Here is a 22715-nt window from a genome sequence, read left to right as displayed (position 1 = left end):
AATTGCATCCATGATTGCATTAATATAATAGCATGCGAATTGATTGATAAATATAATTGAAGAATGACTGATAGAACCTACATTGATACTGATGCCAAATGACATAATATACAATAAGGGCATTGATAGATATTGATAAACATCTTAATTCAATACATTGATAAGCATAATGATATAATGTAATGATATAACACCAGTGACATGGCATATTGATAGACAATTATATATGACATAATGATTGATAAAAGCATGTGATAGAACCATCAACACGAGTATAACATATAGACAATTGAGGCTTGTTTTACTATACAACACATTATTAATTGATATTTTTTACTAATTTCTTTATAGATTTATAGATTTCTTTTACTTATTACATAATCTGGCTTCACTTATCATATTAATTTTATTATTGATTGATATTGATTTCATATATGACTTATTGTTCATACTGATAACTTATCGGTTGATATTGCCTAGAACTAGAGCATGTATATTGAATTTATTTCCTTGCATTGAATGTAGTGATAAACAATTGTTATTTGCTAGGCTATATGCTTATTATGAGATTTTAGCATAATTTCAAGTAAGGGTAATGAGCCTGCAGAGTGAGGCTAGTCAGTGAGCGATAATATAGGTTTTATTCCTCGTTGTTTGATTTTATACGTTCTTTTGTAGCATGTTTTTGGCTATTGTATATATATTTGGGAACTTTTTAAATATGTAAATATTCAATGAATAATTGTTTAATTATATTTTATTCTTACAATTCTTTTAATTAAATTATAGGGCATCACAAACATGAAGGAGTCTTTTAGAGTTATGATGATCGCGAACTGAAGACTTTTTCAACTCCAAGGGATCATGATCACTAACCCCTGAGATGTGCGCTTCCTGTAGCTAGATCAGAGGTTGTCATCGAGAGCTTGATAGTTCTTTCAATGATAAATGATATTGGGAGGCTAAAATCCATGAAGACGAGGCTAAAATCCATGAAGACGAGTTCCTTGGTATACAAGCTTGGGGCGACTCCTCAACTTGGTCAATTGGAAAATTTAATTAAGCTACATTAGATTATTTATAATAGATAAATTATAATTACAATTACAAAAATAATATTATTAGAAAATAGTTTATATTTAATTATCATTAATAATTAATCTTTATAACTAATATGATTATATTCTAAATTAATTATCAATAATTAATTTTAGTTGCTTTGTCTTCCTATAGGTGCAGTCAGGATTTGCTTGTCCTCTTCTCCATCTGTTCGACTTCACAGGCTTTGCGCGGAGAGAGTTTTGAACGACTCGCTAAAAACTTCTTCGCCTCTTTCGATGCTGTCGGATCGGAAATCTCGGCAGCTCGCTGTTCTTCTGTTGGATCGGAAGTAACCACCACGACGGAGGGTTCTCCATCTTCACGAAGGTAACCATTTTCTCCCTTTCGCGCGCTTCTTCGGCCAAATTTCGTAATTCTGCCGAACTCCCGGATTTAGTAAATCCGTGGTTTATCGAAAAAAGGTGGTATTATGCCGAGTCTAAATCTTGAACGCTAAAAATCTTGCTCAAATCCTGCTTAAGTCCTGTTGCCAAACAGTCCCTGAGTGGGACGGCCGGTTGAGTCGGATCTCACAGCCTCCGGGCTTAGGGTTTAGAGATCGTAAGGAGCTGCTGGCGAAGAAGAGTATCTTGTCACTCTCTTCATTTCAAGGTACTTCTTCATTAGAGTTTCTTAATTTGTGGAGAAGCAAAGAGAGGCAGAGAGGCGACCAGCTCTTTTTACTCGTCGCTTCCCACCTTTTCTGGATGAAGTGGTCATCTGCAAAGGTATGAGTTCTCAATTTAAACAGAGATGCTTTTGATCATTTCATTTAGTGTAATGGCTCCTAGAAAAACCCCGCCTAATAACAACACATGACAAAACCGAAATAGTGGAGCAGCAAGCAAATACAAACAAATATATCCCTCCCTATAAAACTATCCAATCAATCCTTAGCTTGCATGTCCCAAAAAAAAAAAATCCTTAGCTTGCAAGTGCAAAGTGATTATAACTGGCACATGTAAAACCAGTCTTCTTTATGCTATATATACATGAACAGTGATATAAGAAACATGTTAATTTCCTTTGAGTAAAAGCTTGCCTTTCCACTTCATCTCCAGAAATGTATTCACTGTGAAAATACATTCTTATTACCTGCTGCTTTCTGTTGTGAACGTCCTCTGCCTCTGAAGATGCGACCGCGTGATGAGTAAAGAGTTGATTGTACATCTGGTCGAGCATTATATCTAGTAGATTAAACTGAAAAATTAATTTCCTCACTTATAAGTAAGGAATAGAGATCCTCTAGGCTCAGTGGATGAAGTTTGGTGCGGATTGAGGTATTGAAGGCTCGGTATTATGGGGTTAAGCCGTTTAGGGTATATAGGATAATATCTTCAACGTCAACTGAGAAACCAGAAGCGGATATATGGTCGACTAGTGTTTTGATCTCAGTGAGATACTGAGACATGGTCATATTGGACATGGAAATGTTGTAGAGCTGATTTTTAAGCTGAATTACCTTGGATCCATTAGAAGCTTGCAGTCGGCGTTCTATAGTGAGCCAGATATCACGGCTGGACTCTAAATGCAGAATGTAGGGAAGGATTGAGGCTGTAATGGTGGAACAAAGAGCATCGGCTAGGTTTTGGTCTATAAGGAACCATTGGTTGTAAGATGGGTTGATTGCCGAAATGCCATCGTCACTAATGTGAAGATGAGGGGAGGAAGTAGATCTTTCAAGGTATGAAACAAAGCCGTTTTCTCTAAAGAGTTTTAAGATTTGGGAACGCCATGTAGAATAGTTGTCTGTGGAGAGAGGGAGGGGAACAAGTTTTGTGATATTAGAATTGATAAATTTGAGAGAGGAGGGTATTTGGTGGTCGGTGGAAGCGGGTTGAGTTTCGTAAGTGTTGAGGTGAGAAGTTGCTGATGGTTCCATCTTCAAATTGTGCTGTTAGGCTGAAAAAGGCTTTGATGCCATGAGAGCATAAAGCAGCTAGTAATAAACTACTGGGAATAAGAATGTATTTTTATAGTGAATACATTCCTGAAGATGAAGTCGAAAGGCAAGCTTTTACTCAAAGGAAATTTACCTGCTTCTTACATCACTGTTCATGTATATATAACATAAAGAAGATTGACTTTGCATGTATCAGTTATTATCACTTTACACTTGTAAGCTAAGGATTGATTGAGTAGTTTTAAACGAACAACAAATGTTTGTTTGTATTTGATTGCTGCTCCGCTATTTCAATTTTGCCATGTGGTGTTATTACCGCCTTTCACCGGCTATAAAATTCTTTTGCCTTTTTTTTTCTCTATCAGGTTGGGCCTTTTGGCTTGGGTCTCTCTCTCATTTTTCCATGAACATTTCCTGATCTAAATGGTGAATCTCCTCCTCAAACCAACTCTCCCCGACCATCTATGAATTGAAATCCCACAAATGTTCATTATATATCCTCCTCAAGCAAGATTGGTATTATTTTAATCGTTGATCCCTTAACTACTAACCGATCTCGACTTACCTTTGCTCGCTTTAGCATCCAAATTTCTACATCTATCATTTTACCCAATGACATAGACATACATATTAATATCCTGGATAAAGACTTATATTTTCCTATCTTCTGTGATCTATGAATGGAAGCCTTGTGCTTGCTCGACATGTGATATCTTTGCTCACGACTAGAGGTGCAAATGAGTCTAGTCGATCTCGAGCCAGGGGGTGTTCGAGTCGAGCTCGACTGCTAAGTATCGAGCTCGAGCTCGACTCGTCTCACGAAATGAGTCGAGTTGAGCGGCTCGTCAAGCTCCTTCCCGAACTGCGTCATTCTCGGACAGCTACGTCGTCTCGAGCTACGTCGACCACCATCGACTATTGTCCTGTCAACCTCCGTCGAAGCCGCAAGCTTCGAACACTTCGTTGACGGAGGTTCCTCCAAACACTTCGTCGTCCCGTCAAAGCTCCATCGAAGCCGTAAGCTACGTCGTATTGACCTACCTACATCATTTGCAGACAACTACGTCGTCCCGTCAAGCTCCGAACACTCCGCTCCCTCCCCGTGAATCCCGCTCCCGTCTACAAAATGATTCCCGAAATTCGAATCATGCTCCCGCCTACGTCGTCTTATCTTACGTGAGCTACTCGACGAGCTCTCGAGTCGTGCTGCAGAGTGTTCGAACTCGGGCTCTTTAAGCCGTCGAGCTCAAAATTGTGTTTGAGCTCAACTCGCGAGCTCGATAAGCTCAACTCGTCGAGCCTGTTAACGAGTCGAGCTCGTGCCAGCTTGACTCGTTTGCACCCCTACTCACGATAATGCATCCTATCCTATATTCTTCAACGCCACAAATCCTGACCCCCTCTATGGGAACGAATTGACGTAGAGAGAGATGTCATAGTCGTCGATCTACGAACAATTTACAGAATGCCTCCATTAACTTTAACTCAACATTCAACAACCCTTCTCCCATTCTTTTAAATCAATCTATTAATAGAGACCTTAACATCGCTGCTTTTGACTTGACCTTTTGCTAGCTCTTCCAACCATACAAGTGAATACCTTCCCACTGAGGCTCAAAGTGTTGTTGATGTCTTGGTTGATATGACTAACTATACATTTGAAGCTAAGAACATTAATATTGTCTCTACTACCACCTCTCCTGACCAACATGCTCAACCCCAAACACAGACTGTAATTCATGTTAGCCCCCATCAACATAACAATCAATCATTTATACATAGCCTCGGTCTCCAAAATCTTATTGCTTCTTCAAATGCTGACAACGTTTTTTCTTGGATTGTTAGGGGGCTTAGATGGTTTGGTCACATAAAATGGCAGCCTTCCGATGACCCGATTAGGAAAGTAGATATATTAGATTTGACTTATGTTAATAAAGGTAGAGGCAGACCTAAGAAAACTTGGTTAGAAAATATTAGAAATGACCTTTCTTCATTAGAGTTAAATGATAATTTAACTTTTAACATGGCACAATGGAGAAAACATATTCATGTAGCCGACCCCACAGTGGGATAAAGGCTTGATGTTATTGTTGTTGTTGTTGTTGTTATGGGGCTTAATGGTGGTAACCATATTATGAATTGTAGAAACATGATTAAAGACTTTAATATTGTTGTCTTCTGCTTAGTTGAGACTAAACTTAATAATGATTGCATCTCTGGTGTTTTTAATTCTAAGAAGTTTAATTTCTTTCCTCTTGAGGGAAGTTGTAATAATTTTCAAGCCTCACCTATTAATTGTTTATAGGTTCACCCTCTATTTATTCATGGACAATTAATCATTTTTCCACTGCCTATATCACGATTACTTTTGTTTATGCGATAATGGTGCACTTGAAAGTAAGGCTCTTTGTCAGGCTTTTGTTGACATCTCTCTTAATGTTATGGAGCCTTGTATCATCATGGGTGACTTTAATTGTATTAGAAGGACTGAGGAAAAATTGGGGGCAACTTTGTTCACCCTTCAAAATTGTTTGACTTCAACAATTATATTTACAATGCTGGTTTGTTTGATCTTCCTAATTGTTGTCTTACCTATAGTTAGTATAATCAGTAGCTTCACAAGCCCATTAGATGCCTTCTTAGCCGTGCCTTATGTAATGTTCAATGGTTAGATTCGTTCCAGCTTTTGCACAACAAAATTCTTAGCCCAAACACTTCTGACCATTCCCTTATTCTTCTCCAAGTCAACTCTCACACCTCTATTTCAAGAAGATTCTTGCATAAAAAATATTGATCATTTTCTCACAAATTTTTTGAGATCTACAAGGTGCTTGGGATATCCCTGTTAATGGGGATCCTATGTTTGCCTTATCCAATAAACTTTTCAATGTAAAAATGGCTCTTAAAGGTGCTAATTGAAATTCTTCCACTTATATTCATAATATAATTTGTATGCCCAAAGAGAATCAGGAGTATCTTTTTCAATCTGGAAACCAACAAACTTGACAGAAACCTCCTTAATGGGCTCTTCTTATCCAATAGGATCTTATTGAGGAATTAAGATATGAAATCTCTTGGAGGAGGATGATCTCATGTTTCTTTACCCAAAAATTCAAAATATGAGAAACATAAATCATATCAGGAAAATTCATACTAATTAATGTCCCATCCACTCTCAATTGGGAATCTCCAATGAAGTCATCAGCTATTTCTCATATCTTTTTAGTGGTGACAAGAACTTTAATCTTATTAATAATTATATACTGCTTAGCCTCTCTCTCTATGCAAGACCAGCACTAACTTATGGTGAGTTTCTCTGATACTGATATTATAGGGGCTGTTTTCAAAATTGGTAATGACAAAACTCCTTGGCTTGATGGTTTCTCTTGTATATTTTTAAAAGATGTATGGAGTATTGTGCGATCTTTCTTTATTGTTGCTATCAAATACTTTTTTAACTGTTGCTCACTTGTCGGATAGGGTCCGACATTCCGCCACAATTTTATTTGCTAAATCACCTTATTCTAGAAGTATGGTTGATTTCATACATATTTGCTCTCTGCAATGTCACTTACAAAGTTATTGCCAAATTACTTGCTGATAAACAGAAGACCTTCTTCCTAAACTTATCTATCAAGCTAAGGCTGCATTTATATCTAGGAGGGATATATCTGATAATACTATCTTAGCCAATGAGATTTTCAAAGGGTTCAATCAAAATTCTACTGCCAAGGCTTTTTGTGTGAATATTGATCTTACAAAAACCTTTGATCATGTTTGCAGGTCATTCTTATATAATAGACTCATTTCTCTTGGCTTCCCCAATATGTTTGTTAGATGGATTCAAGTTTGCACTCATAATGTGAACTTATGTGATTATCAATGGTCAATTGAAAGATTTTTTTCAATTCTAATCGTGGGTTGAGATAAGATTTTCCTTTTTCTCCTTTCTTGTTCATTATTATGATAGATGCCTTCTCTAAAGTAACGGGGAGTGCATGTTCTAACAACCCTTACTAGTATATCTAAAAAGAATGCTAAAGTTTCTCATCTTATTTATACTAATGACCTTTTAGTGTTTGATATGGCTTCTTATTCAAATTTTTGGACTTTGGGTGCTATGTTGAACTTCTTCAATAAGTAAATTGGTCTCATGGATAATCTTAACAGGTCTACTATCTGTTCCTCAAAATCTATATCCTCTTAAAAGCAAAATCTTTACTCTAATTTTTTGGCATTCACAATTTATGCTCTCCCTTGGGATTATTTGACTATCCCTCTTTCCCCCGCTAGATTGAATCAGTCCAACTGTTACAACATTATGAATATACTAATGAGTTGGCTTAGTGGATGGAAACAAAAACTGCTATTTTTTTGATAGGTTTTAGTTGACCCGTTCTTTCTTTTGAAAATATTTGTACTATTGACTTAGATCTTCCTTTTGAAAATATCCATTTCATATTACATAAAATAGCGACCTTTCGATGACCAGTTAGGGATAGTAGATGTGTTAGATTTGGCTTATGTTAAGAAATGTAGAGGTAGATCTAAAAGACTTGGTTAGAAAATATTAAGAATGAATTTTCTTTATTAGATTTAAATGAGAATTTGACTCTTAACAGAACACAATGGAGAAAAATGATTCATATAGCCGACCCCACGTAGTGGGAAGGCTTGATGTTGTTGTTGTTTGTACTTGGATCTTTCACACTCCATAAGGGCCTTAGTAAAAAGTTCACTTCTCTCATTAATAATTTATGTTTGGCAATGAGATCACCAATAAAATTCACATGATATCCTTTAGCTCTATCCATCGGTGTTATATTGCATGCCTTCTCTCTCTTCTCTCTAACTTAGCATTGCTTAATTTCACTATTTTGGGCACCAGATGCTAGCATATTCAAAAATTTGAAATAATTAACATGCTAATATGTTAAACCGATCCACTAGGCCGGTCCATATGGGACCAGCTTACGGATGAAACAGGTGGAAGTTCCGCCTCTTGTACGAGTCGCGCAAGCCTCTAGGTCTTAAAGAGCTGTTTGGGAAGGTTTTTTGAGGGAGTTAGGAGGGAAATTTGAATATAGAGATTTCCTTTTTGATTGTTTGCATTAAATAGTTTGTTTTCCTAGGGTTAGGGCATCTTGAATTTGGTTGAAATTTGAGATCTCTTAGGTTTGTTTTGGACTTTAGCAACATCTAGGGATTGGGAGAGATCGATCCTTCTCTCGAATTGAGGATCAATTGTATCTCGCTATTCTCTTCCGTTAGTTTGATTATTGCAATAAAAACTATTTTTTTTTTTCATTTTTTTTCATTGGAGTTTGAAAGAGTTTCTAGTTATTTTTCTGAAATTAATTGGATTTACTTGAAATCTTCAAGTGTTTCCTATCAAAGTGGTATTAGAGCAATTTCCTGGGCTGAAATAGAAGTCTTCCTCGCTGAATTTTGTTGTGTTTCGTATCCGATTGTGTTGTTTTTTGCTGATTGGAGGCCATAATTCACATCAAAATAGCGTCTCTTGCTATTTGAGCCTAAATCCAAGTTCCCATGGCAGGAAGAAAGGTAGAAGTGTTGGAAGGGGAGATCGGACAATTGAAAACTGAAATTTCAGATCTCCACACTCAACTTTCATATGTCAAAAGTCAGCCATCTATGAGAAGATGGATGAGAATTTTTCCAGCTTATGGGAGATGTTGAAGAAGTTGCTTGAGGGCCAATCCAAAACGGCGTCGTCAGAGGCAAGGGGAGCCTCCGACAACCCAGGAAGCGGGGAACGCTCTAATCCAATAAGGCAAAAGAAAGATCAGGAGGCGGAGATTCAAAATGAAAAAGAGAGAATGCCCCCCTGGAGCCTATTCCTATGGGGGAGCCAGGTAGGGGGGTATGGGGAGAAGCGTGAGGAGGCGGAGCATGAACAAAGGGGTGCTGAATTGGAGAGGAGAGGGGCTGAAATTGAAAGGAGAGGGATTTATTATGATCCAAGGGGTACTGAATTTGAAAGGAGGCTGTGGGAATTTTATGAAAGGTTTGGGTATGAGCGTAGAGGGATGATTGGGATACTTGGGTGGAACCACCCCTTGGGAAAGGGAAAATTATGGAAGGAATAGAGGGAACGGAGGCGATCCGAGGGTGAGGAAACTGAAGATGCTAATCTTTGAGGGGGAGGATGCGCACAGGTGGATCTACAAGGTAGAAAGATATTTCGCCTTCAATGGGTTGATGGAGAAGGAGAGACTGATGAAATCGGGCCTATGTTTGGAAGGGAAGGCTTTGTCTTGGTAGTGGAGGGACATGCGACGGCACACACGGAGTTGGAGAGAGTTATAGGATTGTTTGATATAATGTTTCTGAACTGGCAGGGGAAGAGACTTCTATGTGCAGTTCTTCGCCTTGGCACATGATGGTTCAGTGATTGAGTACCAGGAGAGATTTGAGTACCTTACTAGCCAATTGGACTGTCTTCTTGAGATAGTGCTAGAGAAAAATTTCATGAAGTGACTGACACCAGAGATCCGAGCAACGGTTAAAATAATGAAGTATCATGACTTGCGAGAGACTATGGAGTTAGCTCAGTTGGTGGAAGATTAGAGGCACCTGGAGAGAGGAACGAGAGGCAGCAGCTCAGTAGGCTTGTATAGGATGATCACCATTGTATTGGCATCCAAGGAGCCAACACCGGATACTCTTCGAGGGACTTCGAAGGAAAAGACTGCAGGAGGAAGACCAGGAGACAACTTCAAGAAGCTCACAGAAACAAAATTACAGGAGAAGAGGGCGAAGGGGCTCTGTTTCAGATGTGATGAGAGGTAGGTGTAAGGACTGAACTCTTCAGGTTCTTATCGTTTGTGATGGTGAGAGAATAGAAGAGGGTGTTGTCTTATAAGGTGAGTTTTTGGGGAAGGAGTATTGTTAGACCGATCCAACCGGTCCATACGGGACCGACTTACGGACGAAACAGGTGGAAGTTTCACCTCCTGTAAGTGTCGCACAAGCCCCCAGATCTGAAAGAGTTGTTTAGGAAGGTTTTTTGAGGGAGTTAGGAGGGAATTTGAATGTAGGGATTGTTTAGAGACTTCCTTTTTAATTGTATGCATTTAATAGTTTGTTTTCCTAAGGTTAGAGTGTCACGACCCAACCCGACCGGAACGGATCCCGCTCGCATTAGGTCGTGGCCAAACTCAATCTGACTGAACTGATTCCAGGATCTGGCTTTGGAATTTGTTTCAGAACTTTCTTCCAAGTATTATACACAGAAACAGACACATAGAGCTACTATAACATCAAAATACAGCGGAACAGATCATCTATCTTTTCTTATTCAAAAGAATCATATACAAATACAGCTCATGGCTTTCAGACAGAAAGAAAAAGCATAACAGAAAAGCCATGACTGTACAAAAATCAAAAGTACAAAATACCTACAACGGATCAGACTCTGAACTCCTAGTCCAAGATTTCATTCCCTTTCCCAGAACCTGAAAACCACGCAGAAAACAAGGATGAGCTACAACAGCTCAGCAAGACTTCAAACCTCCAATCAGAATCCTCAGAATCCACATCAAACACATCAGACAAAAATCCGTACAAAAATCAGATCAACAGAATCGTATCTCGAATCGAACAGAACAAAAATACATCACATCAGAGCTGACAGAACGGACAAAAATCAGAAATCAGATTAAATCATATCAGATCAGAAGTCATATCAGAACAGACAGAATCGTACAGAAATCATAAATTCATATCAAATCAGAACAAATATTTCAGAACAGATCTTCCTTCCAGATTTCAGAACTTCCCCTTATATCTTCCTTGTGCATACAGCACCAGAACTTCTCCTTATAGCTCCCTTGTGCATACAGCACCAGAACTTCCCCTTATAGCTCCCAATTGTGCTCATAACACCAGAACAAAATAGATATACAGAATTTCAGAACTTCACAGAACTTCCCCTTATAGCTCCCTTGTGCTTACAGCACCTTTCCCTTATGGCTCCCAATAGCATACGAATAATTAATTCAATTCAGAACAAATCCGGACAAATTCAGAAATTGTACGAAAATCCGGCGGTATAACGGCAGTATACAGAATTTACACAAAATTCACCAAATCAGAATTTCACCAAATTACCACAGAACATTCACAACAACATTATAAGACTTTTATTCAGCTGCCACAACATTTACAGACATCGTGAAAATTTACAGTCAACAGAAAACGCCGCCAAATCAAAACTATCCGGTCAAAAATCTCCAGAAAATAATCAAAAGATGAACTGCTCTCTCTCCTTCTCTTCTATAGAGTTCAATGTCGGGCATTTACTTCAAGATTTATGTAAGTTTTAATATATATACCGTGAGGCGTAAGCCTCATGCCAGTGAGGCGAGGCGGGCCTCAACCAAGCTGAGGCGCAAGCCTCATAAAAAAAACTCGAGGCGTAAGCATCGAGGCTTTTTTTACTAGAATTGCGCAAAGGCGGGCCTCAAGGCGAGCCTCATATTGCGCAATTTTAAACCATGGAAACAAAAACTGCTTTTTTTATTGATAGGTTTTAGTTGATCCGTTCTTCATTTGAAAATATTTGTACTATTGACTTAGATCTTCCTTTTGAAAATATCCATTTCATATTTACATAAAACAACGGCCTTTCGATGACCGGTTAGGGATAGTAGATGTATTAGATTTGACTTATGTTAAGAAAAGTAGAGGTAAACCTAAAAAGATTTGGTTAGAAAATATTAGAAATGACTTTTTTTTCTTAGATTTAAATGAGAATTTTACTTTTAACAGGACACAATGGAGAAAAATGATTCATGTAGCCGACCCCACGTAGTGGGAAGGCTTGATGTTGTTGTTCTTGTTGTTTGTACTTAGATCTTTCACACTCCATATGGGCCTTAGTAAAAAGATCACTTCTCTCATTAATAATTTATGTTTGGCAATGAGATCACCAATAAAATTCACATGATATCTTTTAGCTCCATCCATCGGTGGTATATTGCATGCCTTCTATCTCTCCTCTCACTCTCTTCTCACTAACGTAGCATTGCTTAATTTCACTATTTTGGGCACCAAATGGTAGCCACCCTTGCGTCTTATGCATGCTTTACATAAAAACCCTTACTAGCTTATTAAAAAATTTGAGATAATTAACATGCTAATCTGTTAAACCGGTCCAGCTGGTCCATACTGGACCGACTTACAGATGAAACATGCGGAAGTTCCGCCTCTTGTACTAGTCGTGCAAGCCACCAAGTATGAAAGAGCTGTTTAGGAAGGTTTTTTGAGGGAGTTAGGAGGGAAATTTGAATGTTGGGACTGTTTAGAGATTTCCTTTTTAATTGTATGCATTAAATAGTTTGTTTTCCTAGGGTTGGGGCATCTTGAATTTGGTTGAAATTTGAGATCTCTCAGTTGGTGGAGGATCAGAGGCTCCTGGAGAGAGGAACGGGAGGCAATAGCTCAGTAGACTCGTACAGGATGACCACCCCTGTATTGGCATCCAAGAAGCCAACATTGGATAGTCTTTGGGGGACTTCTAAGGAAAAGATTGTTGGAGGAAGACCTGGGACAACTTCAAGAAGCTCACAGAAACGAAATTACAGGAGAAGAGGGCAACTGGGCTCTGTTTCAGATGTGACGAGAGGTATACTCCGGGGCACAGGTGTAAGGATCAAACTCTTCAAGTTTTTACCATTTGTGATGGATGAGGGAATGGAAGAGGGTGTCGTCTTTCCACCTTGCGGACAAGGTGAGTATTGTTAGACCGGTCCACTGGACCGATCCATTTGGTCCATACGGGACCGGCTTACAGACAAAACAGGCGGAAGCTCTGCCTCCTGTACGAGTTGCGCAAGCCACCAGGTCTGAAAGAGCTGTTTAGGAATGTTTTTTGAGGGAGTTAGGAGGGAAATTTGAATGTAGAGACTGTTTAGATATTTCCTTTTTGATTGTATGCTTTAAATAGTTTGTTTTCCTAGGGTTAGAGCATCTTGAATTTGGTTAAAATTTGAGATCTCTTGGTTTTTTTTGGGCTCTAGTGGCATCTAGGGATTGGGAGAGATTGATCCTCCTCTCAAATTGAGGATCAATTGCATGTCGCTATTTTTATCCGTTAGTTTGATTATTGCAATAAAAACTATTATTTTTCCATTCTATTCATTGAAGTTTGAAAGAGTTGCTGTTTTTCCGAAAATGATAGGATTTACTTGAAATCTTCAAGTGTTTCCTATCATAATCATGTTATGCTTGATCTACTTGTGATTACTGATTGTTTATTTGGGCATGCTTAATAGATTCTTAGATGAATAATCCAAATTTTGATGAGATTAGGAGGAACACTTAATGAAAGTTCAAGAATTAGAATGATGTAGGTGGACATGAGCCATAATTGGGTAAGAATTTCCTAAATTTCTAGAATTTCAGCCATTTTGATGAATATTTACTATTTTTAGACAGTTATTTAACTTTATTTTCTTTGATTTGGGACTATACACGTGTCTAATGATTTTGGATCTAGTTTTAGCTAGGATGATCTTGTGGCATTTGGTTGCAGACTGAAATCAAGTGGATCTTGGTTAGGGTAGGTAATTTTTGGGTATGTTTGGAACGGATGCAGTTATCAGCAAAAAATTGTGAATTTTTAATGGTAAAAGCACTTTTTTGAAGTTCTTGTGGCTGAAAAAATTACTATTTATCGGAAAATCCAACTCACTGGTTGCTGTGCTTCTGCTATATGTGATCAAATGACCCAATTTCCCTTTTTCTTGTTGAAACATGAATAAATTAATTATTACTTATCAAACATAATCCAATGCATTTTCTCAAAGTTAAACATAGCATGAAATCACTTAACTATCAAATCATCCTCAACCAGGAAATATCAATAAATTTTTATAGATGAGTTACTCAAGGTACACCCAAAAAAAAAAGTCCTTTTCATTTTTGACGACATTGGCATTCATAGAAACTACATTTACTGGAACATTAATTTGTCTTCTGTTTATTACCTGATGTTAAGGATGACTTGACCACTCAGATGTTTAAAATGCTCTTGATGAAGGGGTGTTTTGATCCAACATTGATATCAAGGATGAGTTGATTCGATTATCATTTATCCATCATACACTTTTTTGATGTACGTCAATACCCTTCCAACACTAGATACCTCTAGTGGGTAAGGTAAGATGCGCATCTTTTTTACTTCTTTCCCTGAAAAAGCTCTATTGAGCTACTATTGTTCTTATCTCTCTCCCATAAATTTATTGCATGACTTAAGCATCAGATTGTCTTCTTCAAGGATAGTTTCTCGAGTAGTCTCCATTTCTTGATTGTGTGCAGTAAATGAGCCCAAGCCAAAGAAGTTGTCTTTCGACAACTACTTCAACTGGTTATAGTCATTTTTGGTGCGAACAAGTTGAAACTTTCTTTCATTAGTAATAACTGTAAAGCGTTGATGGTAACTATGACTGATCTATATTTCTTTGTGACACTCCACCCTTTTTTCTGTTTTTTTGAAGAAGCAAAGAAAATGCTATTAAAAATAGAGAAAAATTATTATAAACTACAAAGCAAAAGTTTCCAGTTCCTCCTTTAACAAACTAGCAAACGAAGGAGGAACCTTATTACTACTAACATCGTCCCAAAAAAATCTCCAAACAAAGCAAAGTTAGCACATAAATCTGCTAACTTATTACATTCCCTATCTACACAATTAAAAATAATATGATTAAAATCCTTTAAAAATGCAAGCTCCTCCATCCACTGACCACCCTCCTTTGTCGGACTTACTAGGAATTTATTGATATTATGACTATCGCCTTTGATGATAATTCCCTTGTATATGAACATCAAATCATTGATAAATTCCTTAAAATCTTGAATAGAAAAAAATTGCAGTCGAGCAATATTCCAGTGAAGACACTTACTTTCAAAAGTCAAAAGAAATCTTCCCTTGCTATCCCGGAGTACACCACCAACACCGGCTTTATATGATTGTAAAAGAGTTGCATCAACATTTAATTTGATCCATTTGGGTGGAGGAGGGTGCTAATAATTTACTAACAGTCTAGAGGACTAATTAACACTCCAGTTGCCCGAGTTGAAGCCAAATGCCAAAGAAGAGAATGAAGCCAAGTTCACCGATTGAGCAGCAATCAAGGAAGGACTATCACAAATGCCTTCATGAACATATTTGTTCCTAGCTTTACATGAATAATAAACGATATTGCAATATAATTTTAGTAAGAAAACATTACTTGAACTCAGCCGAATCACGTATTGACAACAATCATCCAATGTTTCAAAATTAGGATAGAAAAAACCACAGCTATTCAAAACTTGCAAAACCTCCTTCAGCTTCGCATATTTCACAATTACATGGTCTATATCTTCAATCGCATTACAACCTCTAGGACATGAGAAATTGTTCTGCAATCTTCTATAAGATAGAAAATGAAATGTTGGGATAGCCTTGTTAAAAACGTGCCACCAAAAAACCTCAACACGAGGGAGAAGCTTAGCCTTCCTCACCCAATTCCAGTAAATAACTGAGGATTGATTTTTCATTAACACTTCGGAAATCATAGCAGAAATTGTTTCGCCCGACTTTTGAAATAACAGATTCAATATATCCTCTTCTAATTTTGGTCTTATTTGAATTTGGCATATGCTCTCCACAAGCTCCAATCGGAAAAACATACACAATTGCTCTACATCCCAAAAGCCATCTACCCTGAGCTTATCTATAGTCAAGCCATTTGATTCCAGGACAGCCACAACATTTATTGTGACACTCCACCTACTTATTGAAAATTCACTCAACATTTAGATGAATTATATCTTTGAAATTCCGGTTCTAAAAAAAAAAAAAAAACTTAAACATTTAGATAATTAAGGTTTGGAAATCATATCAAAAATTGTGTTACTCCACCCACTTATTGAAAATTTACTCAACATTTAGATGAATTATATATTTGAAATTCCGGTTCTTTAAAAAAAAAAAAAAAACTTAAAAGAAAATTAAAGTTTGGTACCCCAGATGTGACAATGACAGGGAGAGATAGGGTGGGTTGAGGAGAGGATTGGGGTTGCGAGTGAGGGAGGAGGGAGGTAGCTAGAAGGGCTTGCATGGACACATTTACAAATTACATGATAAAAATAAGAAGGAATTGTGCAACTTTATACTCCATCTATGATGTCAAGTGCATACCAATTTCTTCTTATCTGCATATTTCTCCACCTCTACCTTTTTTCTCTAGATTGGTTGAGGTAAGCCCCCATAGAAGCCATCTGGGAGCAACTTGAGTCCCTTTCCTCAAAACTTTTTCACTCAAATAGAGGAAGATATGGCTGCCTAGCATATCACTCCAAACATTTCGCTTGTCATCCATCATCTTCTTCCATGTTTTTTTCCTCTAGAATAATGTTGGTGGTGCTTGATATTTTGAATGTATGAATCTTTTTGAATGGTCTCAAATTTCACATTTCTAGGGTGGAATCTCTGCTGATCATTTTTTTTTTTTTTAAAGTGGTTCTCCTTAAATGAATTGTAGTTGAAATCTCTCCTGAATGATTTTTCTCAGGTGCAAATAACTTTTGTTGGATAAACATGCTTTGCATTTATTACAGTTAATTTTATGTTTGATAGGTATTCTATGTTCGTGAGTTGTAATGGACCACAGTTTTGATGCGAATTCCTTGAATCCAGACATGATAGACAAGAAGAGAAGTAACAAGTTGGTAAGCCACATTTTAGCATTCTCATAACATTATGTTCTTAATAAACTATTTTGCAATCATCACATAAGCTTTGATAGGATTTTGAGTGTAATAAAGGATATGCAATGCATTTCAGGAAATTTCTTACCTGTTTATGAACCTGCAACCATTATTATAATTGTTTTTACTTTATTTTAATTTATTTTTATTCAAACTTATTGATGGGATCTAAGATTAAAAAAAAAGCCAAGAAGCAGAACACTAGAGACAAACAAAATAGAACTCAACAAAAAAAAAGTTAATAAACTACCGACAATGAAACATACTGATGCAAGAAACATAAAAGAGGACTTTAGAAAGAAAAGACAAAATTATAAAAACACTACCCTCAGAACAACCTTAAAGGTCACCTCGCATGTATCAATATGATTAGGAAAAATTAGGTGCTCTAAAGAACATTCAAACCAGCTGTCCACCACAGCAATCTTGATCCAACAACCATCGGCACTCCTCCGACAAATACCAACAAATCGGCCAACAACACCACTCACACTATTTGTAGAGAAGAAATATACAATGGAAAGGTACTTGTGGAGAGAAGAGATAGATAGAAGACTAGAAGAGGAAATAGGTAGGAAAGAAATAGCTCTCATGCCAGGAAGAGAAAACCGTCAGGTTTTAGAAACAATTTCAGATAATTAAACACCTCCTTATAGAGAAAACACCTCCTTATTCATTTTACTAGATTGACATATAATTGGAAATGAGCATGCTAGTTTGGTTCTATCTTTAATGTTTTAAAGAATGATTAAAATTACTCAAATTCTGGTAACACCAGGCGGTGTGAAGCAATAGTGAGCCATATACCAGTATTTTCATTTCATTTTCTTCTTAATAAATATCGCCTTGAAATCATCAGTCCAATTATTTGTAATTTTTTGCTTCCAGATGCTAAAGTAAGGCTTCATTTGGGATGACTTTTTTACTGCTTCTTGAAGCAGCTTTTAAGTATAAAAATTTAAGTTTTTGTACTATAAACTAAAGCCGTCCCAAACGAAGCCTAAATCACAAATGGTACAAAGTTCTTGCACATCATAGAAGTATAAACATTCTACTTAACTGTAGGGGATTCTTAATGCTAAGGTAAATAAAAAAATTGCCCAAATTTCTCACACCTCATAGTACATAAAACATCCTACTAGATTGTAGTGTATTTATAAATACAAAGTATCTCTGTGTTTATGATTTGTGTTGGAAACAAAGCTTAATTATTGCATGTTAGAATTCTCTGCTTGTATTCTCAAGTTTTGTTTGGTTAGTATAAAAAATCATGCATGAATATGTTTAAGATAGATTCATATGTTAGGCCGGTTCCTCCTGAACCCGCCCACCCGGGGCCAGTTTTTGTTTATAGAAGGTTGATTAATACCGCCGCCTCCTCTCTTTGCCGCCCACAATAGTGGGTCCCACTATTCAAATTAAATCTACAGAGGGAAAGGAGGGGGCGGCTAGGGCTGGGGAGGGAGTTTTGATTTAGAAAGTTTATGTATTAAATAGGAGGAGATGTTTTAGGGTTAGGGCATGCTTTGATTTGTTTCTCCTGAAGTTTCCGTGACGTCTTGGGCTTTAGACTCCTTATCTAGAGATTGGGAGAGAATGACCCTCCTCTCAAATTGAGGATCACTTGTATCTTGCTTGGTGTTTGTTTGACTTTGATTCCCTTACAATCTATCGTTTTGGGACTGATTTCACCCAGATTTTTGCATTATTCTTGCTGTTTTCACCAATTAGTGATAGGTTTGCTTGCGAATTCAAGTATTTCCCTTAGGATTACTTGCGAAGTGTTTCCTATCAACATACTAAGATAATAAAGAGTAAAATGAATGTATGTGCATGCAAGCAGTCAAATAATTTGGATTAATTAGAAATACGGTTTTTAATGACAAGTTATACTGTTGTAATTGCCCAGAAAACACCATTGGTGGCCTTATATACCAATTGTTTTAGGCACAAAAAAATTGAATATGCGAGCCGTTAAATTTCTTCAAATTGCAGTTTGATCTTCCCGTTCATATTATGTTTATGTTTATCAGTTTAATAGCTCAAATATTTGCATCCTACTTCAAAATTGCCTAAATTTTTTCCTCTAGGCTTCATCGAAGATGCTTTCCAATATTGCTCAAATCCGGCTAGTTAGTAATCACCCAGAGGTCTATGAACCATGCGATGACTCCTTTGCACTGGTTGATGCTCTCCTAGCTGATCGAACAAACCTTCTAAATATGCAACCAAGGTTTTGCATGGAAGTGGGATGCGGCAGTGGCTATGTAATTGCATCTCTAGCCATTATGCTTCATCAAGGATGCTCTGCGGCACAGTATTTTGCCACTGACATCAATCCTCATGCCGCCGAGACCACCGCAGCGACACTCGAAGCTCACGGCGTCCATGCCGAGATCATCTGCACCGACCTTGCTTTAGGCCTGGGAAAACGCCTTGCAGGAATGGTGGATGTTATCGTCGTCAATCCGCCTTACGTGCCGACGCCGGACGACGAAGTTGGTTGCGAAGGGATTACTTCCTCTTGGGCAGGAGGCGAGAATGGCCGGAAAGTGATCGATAGGATCCTCCCTGTAGTGCACAACTTGTTGTCAGAAAAGGGATGGCTTTATATGGTTACTCTCACTGCCAACAATCCTTCACAAATATGCTCAATGATGAGAGAAATGGGCTATGCATCTCGTATTGTAGTTCAGAGGTCAACTGAGGAAGAAAGTCTTCATATTATAAAGTTTTGGAGAGAACATACAGAGAAGGGTTCACGGTCTTCTTGGCTCTCGCAGTTTCCATTGTTGTCTTTCTGGAGAAGCAGTGGAGCTAAGGAAAGTGGGATCTGAAGCCTGAAGACTTAAACGTGGTAAGGTTTCTATAGATTTTTGGCCTTTCTTCCTTTTGAACCAATTAAATAGCCGATAAGAACATTTTGGGTCTATAATGGTGGTGTTATATAGATATACTTCACATACTGTTTACTTTGATGAACAGATCTACTTCACACACTTTTGTATACTTTGATCTTTTTAATGATGAAATTTAAGATTTACGCATTTCTTCTCTCCCGGATTGTGTACCTTAATTTGTTTAAAGGATAGAAATTTATTTCATGTGTATTTTATAAAATAAGCATGAAGTCGATTACAAATTTTAGGGTGAGTTGTGCGCTATGTTGCACCGATACACCTATTTATGAAGGCGTGCTGTATCCGATACACGGATACGCCTCCGATACTTCACCGATACGTGTCTGATACGCCAAAGCCATATCCAATTAAAATACTATTTAATTTAAAAAGGACACGCGTATCCGATACGCGTGTCCGTTGAAAAACAAAAAGAAAACCGAAAAAAAGACATGTCGAATTTACTTCCGCGGTTGCGAGCAAGATTCTCTCATTTCCGAGATGGATTTGAGTCTCTTGATGATATGAAAATATTAAAAATTATTAATCTTTCACTTGATGAGCTTGAATTAGAAGCTATGATATTTATTGAATATGATATGGAAGTTCAAAGACAAACCAATGAAGATGATAATTATATCATTCCTTCTATTGAATAGTTGAAACTTCATGTGCTAGATAATTTATGTTTATGCTTTTGTTGTTGTACTAGACATTTAATACTTACTTATATTTTGGTATTATAAGCTACAATGCTACAAATGATGTTGTTGCCATTTTTTTTGTAATTTCAAATATTATGTTTTGATTGCTTTCTTAATTTTTATGTATGATTTATATATAAATTATAATGTCGTGTCCGCGCCGTACCCGTATCCTGTATTTTTAAGAATTGACATGTCCCGTATCAGTATCGTATCCGTGTCGCCGTATCCGTATCGGTGCAACATAGGTTGTGCGGGTGTCAATTTAGAACCTGATTCGAAAATCCAACACAAATTCAACCTAGAAAATTCGATTTTGGGTCAACTCGTGGGTTTAGGTTCTAATTCCGAACCTGTTTGAAGAATTGATTGGGTTCAGGTCAACCTACTAACCTGAAAATGACATGTGTCCTGCACCACGTGCATTGGCAGACCCTTGCTCACGTAGGTCGCGTACTATGTCTCGTAGCTTGCTTGTTATGCTTGCTTCTAGCATTACGTCTTACTCTTGCCCTTATTGCAAGATGGCGTCCCGCTCACGATCGCACTGCATGATCGTGTCCAGACTCCAGCTCGCATTGCATCTCACGCAGTTGTGCTCGTACATGTGCTCTGTGCTCAGTCGGTCTGTATGTTGGGTCAAGTTGACCCAGATTTGGGGTGAGTCAAGTTTGGGGTCATATTTATGACATGTTTGTGTAATCGAGTCGGGTTTAGGTTGGAGCAAATGTGGGTAGGTCAGTTTTGAGTTGGACTCGAACCTGATCCGAAAACCTATTTCAGCACCTCTAGTGAGTCATTGAAGGGGTCAAATATTTGATACAAGAGCCCAATAGAATGCTTTTTTTTTTTCCGAAGAATAGAAAGCAATATGATGAGTAGATGTAGAACCTAATAACTTATAATCTCATAGTTGGGAATTAGGGTTTCAAGTACTAGACCAATGAACAATTAGTAAGATCATGCATCATCTTACTCTCTCTATCACCCCCAACCCATGCTCTCTCAAATACCTTTTGTAGGGTGAATATTTCATTGGATAAAATAGGCTATTCTTGCATAATATGCATACTTGAAATTTTATTTTGATTTGGATTGATTGCAATGTTGTTTATTAATAAATTCCTTAAATAAAATATTGGTGAAAAAATAACCTAGGGAAGAAGAAGGGGGTTGGTAATCACTTTCATGGTCTCATGATCATGAGATTAAGCTATTTAAAATGAAGAGAATAATAATGATACTATTCTTACTCTTCTTTATTTGCTAAAAGTGGAGCTCTAAAATATGAAACCTACAAAAGTTAATGCAAAATATATTTTCTACTTTGAAGCCTTAAAGTATTTCATGCACCACCACCACCACCACAATAACAACAATATCAATATCAAGGTTTTTTTTGGGACGGCTTTCTTACTACTTTTTAAAACAGTTTTTTAGTACAAAAAAATTTAATTTTTGTATTAAAAAGCTGTTTTAAGAAGCAAGAAGAAAGTTGTCCCAAATGAAGCCTAAGTCTTTATCCCACTACATAGGGTTGCCTGCATGAATCATTTTTCACAATTGTGTCCTATTAAGAATCAAATTCTCATTGAAATCTGATAAAATTGACATTTTTAATACTTTCTAACCTCATAACACAAGGAAGCTAAGCTAATAATCTACTCTCCTAATCTGGTCATTGGAAGGGCGGCGTTTTCTGAAGTGTTTCATGAACTATTATTTTAAAAATATTTGTATCATATAATATTTAAACAAGAAGCTAACAATTATCTCATTGGAAGTAATCTCAACAATGAGCATTCAAACAAAATAAAATTCTCACAAATACTATTTAACATACCAAATACAATATTTGATCTTCAATTGAGATGACAATAGCATAAAATTCACAAAATAATCATCACTGAACAACAAAGATTACAAAATTTTTGATGTTGTATAGCTTATATAATGAATTATTTAAAATTATTTTTTTTTGGGAAAATTTAAAATTATGTTTAGATCAATAAGTATAAATTTATACACAAATTATCTACATAAGATTCAAATCCAAATCTTAATTAAGAGACTAATTAAAGTGAGCTGATAATGATATCATTATAGGATAAGCAGATTACAAATTCCATATGATAGTGGAGAAGTAACATCACCTGATAGGTTGGGAGAGAACTGAAAAGACAACTCTTTATATTCAGTGGGAGAGAGATTCATCGCAAACCTCTTATGGTTCTTCTTAGCTCTTGCCAGCCTTTTTCTCCAGGAAACATGCTCCATGCTTTCTGCCCTAACATGAAACCCTAACACCTTGGATGGAAATTAACA

The 22715-nt window shown here is 37.1% G+C and overlaps 1 protein-coding gene across 2 annotated transcripts; it reads left to right on the top strand.

Moving 5' to 3' along the window:
• Window positions 1-1240: 1240 nt before the first annotated feature.
• On the top strand, window positions 1241-19842 carry LOC110099343 (methyltransferase N6AMT1). 2 transcript variants are annotated; one of them, XM_028693502.1, is made up of 4 exons: window positions 1241-1428; window positions 1524-1829; window positions 16656-16747; window positions 18877-19842. In XM_028693502.1, the coding sequence occupies exons 3-4, from the start codon at window positions 16679-16681 to the stop codon at window positions 19621-19623; spliced, it is 816 nt and encodes a 271-aa protein (XP_028549335.1). In that variant the 5' UTR covers window positions 1241-1428; window positions 1524-1829; window positions 16656-16678; the 3' UTR covers window positions 19624-19842. The 2 variants fall into 2 exon arrangements, with proteins under 2 accessions (XP_028549335.1, XP_020682121.1); XM_020826462.2 differs by lacking the exon at window positions 1524-1829.
• Window positions 19843-22715: the final 2873 nt, after the last annotated feature.

Source organism: Dendrobium catenatum, unplaced genomic scaffold (assembly GCF_001605985.2).
Source record: "Dendrobium catenatum unplaced genomic scaffold, ASM160598v2 fragScaff_scaffold_312, whole genome shotgun sequence".
Lineage (NCBI taxonomy): Eukaryota > Viridiplantae > Streptophyta > Magnoliopsida > Asparagales > Orchidaceae > Dendrobium > Dendrobium catenatum.
Note: the sequence above shows the minus strand (reverse complement) of the source record. Positions and strands in the feature narration are given on the sequence as shown.

Excerpts from the sequence above, each read along its gene's own strand:
- LOC110099343 (XM_020826462.2), top strand. The coding sequence starts at position 16,679 with ATGGACCACAGTTTTGATGCGAATTCCTTGAATCCAGACATGATAGAC. Across the intron at positions 16,748-18,876 it reads AGAAGAGAAGTAACAAGTTG|GCTTCATCGAAGATGCTTTC; the intron begins GTAAGCCACATT and ends TTTTTCCTCTAG.